This window comes from Penaeus monodon, chromosome 2, assembly GCF_015228065.2.
Source record: "Penaeus monodon isolate SGIC_2016 chromosome 2, NSTDA_Pmon_1, whole genome shotgun sequence".
NCBI lineage: Eukaryota > Metazoa > Arthropoda > Malacostraca > Decapoda > Penaeidae > Penaeus > Penaeus monodon.
In genome coordinates this window covers 15,814,604-15,817,103 of record NC_051387.1, presented here as the reverse complement: position 1 = coordinate 15,817,103, position 2,500 = coordinate 15,814,604, and the positions used below count along the sequence as shown (strand labels likewise).

Sequence of the window (2,500 nt, the reverse complement as noted above, 5' to 3'; positions counted from 1 at the left end):
TTCCATGGTAAACGGGATGATGCAAACACAAACGCAGTTGTAAAGCTTATTTTCAGAAATCTAAATCTGATTTAAAATTCAGTCATATAATTATTTTCACATGAAAAAGAACTGCTTCAGCATATCATGATTTGTGTTCGCTCTCATACCGCCAGACAAAGTTCAGGTATGGATCATTTGGCCATAAGACATATAGGTAAAAAAAAACATTTATCTGCAAATTCAAAATGTAAAAAAGAGGGTCTAATTCCATCAACCTGCACCCATTAATTCCACTCAGTACAAACTGTATATCTCGTGTTCTCGTTTAACCTTCAATGTGTGTCAGTTTTTCTTCGTGGGAGATAATCAAATGTGTAATTGTTTATTCCAGTTTCAAGCCAACTTCAAATAACTCGAAAAAGCCCACTGTTCATGAGAGAAATAACTGTGTCTTTCTGTGACGATGTTACAACAAGACTGGTGGCTGCACGCACACCTGTGTGAGTAAAATATGAAACAGCGGGTTAGTTATGTGCAGGAAACACTGTGACTTGTACTTGGGCTTCTACTTTGCATACTAACTCTAGGTGTGCAGTGGGTGCAGGGATGATGATATTTTCTAAAATACTACTGTCTAGCCTTTCTATTTACAGTAATTATAATTTGAAATATTCTTTATATTGCACTCATTTGAATATAGGGTTTAAAGAACATATTATTCTGCCATTTACATTATTTATAAATAAAGGTTTACGAATATCTGAGATGCAAAATGTTCGTTTTCTATTCGTCTCAACAAAAACAAACTAAACAAATAAGATTCTAATTCACTCAATTACCACACTTATTACACACTTTGCATTCACAGATTTCGTCTACAAGAAAAGTTTACTTCGAGAAACATACCTGAATTCCCCATGTGAGAGTTTGCGTCAAGGTCAGATACAGCACTTTTTGGTCTATGCTTGTTCGTGCTACAGTTGTTAGTCGTGGAGTGAGGATAGGAGTTGGGAGAGTGACCGGTGGAGTGGAGGCTTATGTGGTCATCTCGAGGGATGTCAATGGACGTTTGGCGAGGGAGTGTGTGGGAGTTATTGTGGGAGTTATTGTGGGAGTTATTCTTGCGGATGCTTGACCTTCCACGCTTCGTATCGAGCGTTGAAGGGTATTGTTGGTGAGGCTGGAGTGGGTGGGAGTAACTCGGATGCTGATTGATCTGTTTATGATGGTGCAAGCTGTGATGGTAGGAGTGGTGTTGCTGCTGCAGGTGGTGTGGAGGTGGAGGGGCTGAGGAATTGGGAGGAGGAGGTGGTGGGGGTGGTGGAGGAGGCGAGGAGAGACTCGTCATCGTTGTAGCGGATCCGATCGTGTTGTTGTTATGTAAGGGTTTCGAGTCATCGGTCAGGCTAGTGAGTGAGTTGATATGGACGTGGACACCTGGTCGGAGCGGCCACTTATGTACTGGTTGGACTGAGGCGGGGGAGAAGGGGTCAGGGCGGGGCGAGGTCCCTTCCGTGCTATAACAGAGGGGGAAGAGAAGGGCCACGAAAACGCCTTCGTCAACATCAACACAGTCACAAAGAAACACATACGACATCAATGAAAACTATGCAGGGATCACAGGAGCTATCACTTGCTTCCATGACTAGCGTGTTACTAGTTTCATGATTATTATTATTGTTATGATTATTATCATCTTAATTAGTATCATTCTACACTATGTTACCTTTATTATTTCATATTTCTTTTCTCTCACCAACTGAATTACGACAGTGCATGGATTCTTTAGAGTGGTAACTTCAACAGATGATCCCCCTGTGTGTCTATAATTTACGGTTTCAAATTTTAACAAATAACACGATACAATGTGGGAAAAGCCACCTGTTACTCTTTCAGTGCTCAGCCTTTTTTCTTTGCCTTGTGAATACAGAAAGAGAGAAAGGAAGAGAGAAAGAGAGAGAGAGGTACATGATAGTCAAACAAAAGTTAAAAGAAAAAAAGATAATACAAGTAAGGACTCAGAAAAAAGCTTCGGTATCAACCCTCTACACAGGCCACTAATGGAATGCGTACCGGGAGAGTTAACACAGTATCGGGAACTAATACAAAAATATTTTTTGTTGGAAAAAATTGTCGACAATACGGTTTGGAGTTAAAGGTCTACGGATTTAAACGCGTGTTTCACTAACCCGGACTTAGGTTAGCGTCCCCCTTGGCGATACTGCATTACCCTCGAGCACAAACAAAACACGTACTACTGGAGGGTTAACCTAGGATTCAAATTACCTTGTGCATCGGTAGCGGTACTATCGAAGCTTACTCCTTTTCCGTAGGTTTAGGTTATAAGGACAGGCAGTAAGAAGATACGATGCATCAAATGTAAAGAAAAAGAAAGGAAAAAGATAATAAAAACTTACTTCCACGAATTCAAAGTTGATAGAGAATAAAGAGAAATAATTTGCTAAGGGTAAATAGGTAAGCGAAAACGATCTCTGGAGAAAAGAAAATTGATAATATG

General features: G+C 40.3%; 1 protein-coding gene across 1 annotated transcript in view; it reads right to left on the bottom strand.

Annotated features, from left to right (window-relative positions):
• LOC119578083 overlaps window positions 1-2,500 on the bottom strand; it is a 55,451-nt gene that overhangs the window by 12,167 nt on the left and 40,784 nt on the right. The window contains exon 20 of the mRNA XM_037925810.1: window positions 889-1,499. Within this exon, the coding sequence (XP_037781738.1) occupies window positions 889-1,499 (611 nt within the window). The remainder of the gene's footprint in view (window positions 1-888; window positions 1,500-2,500) is intronic.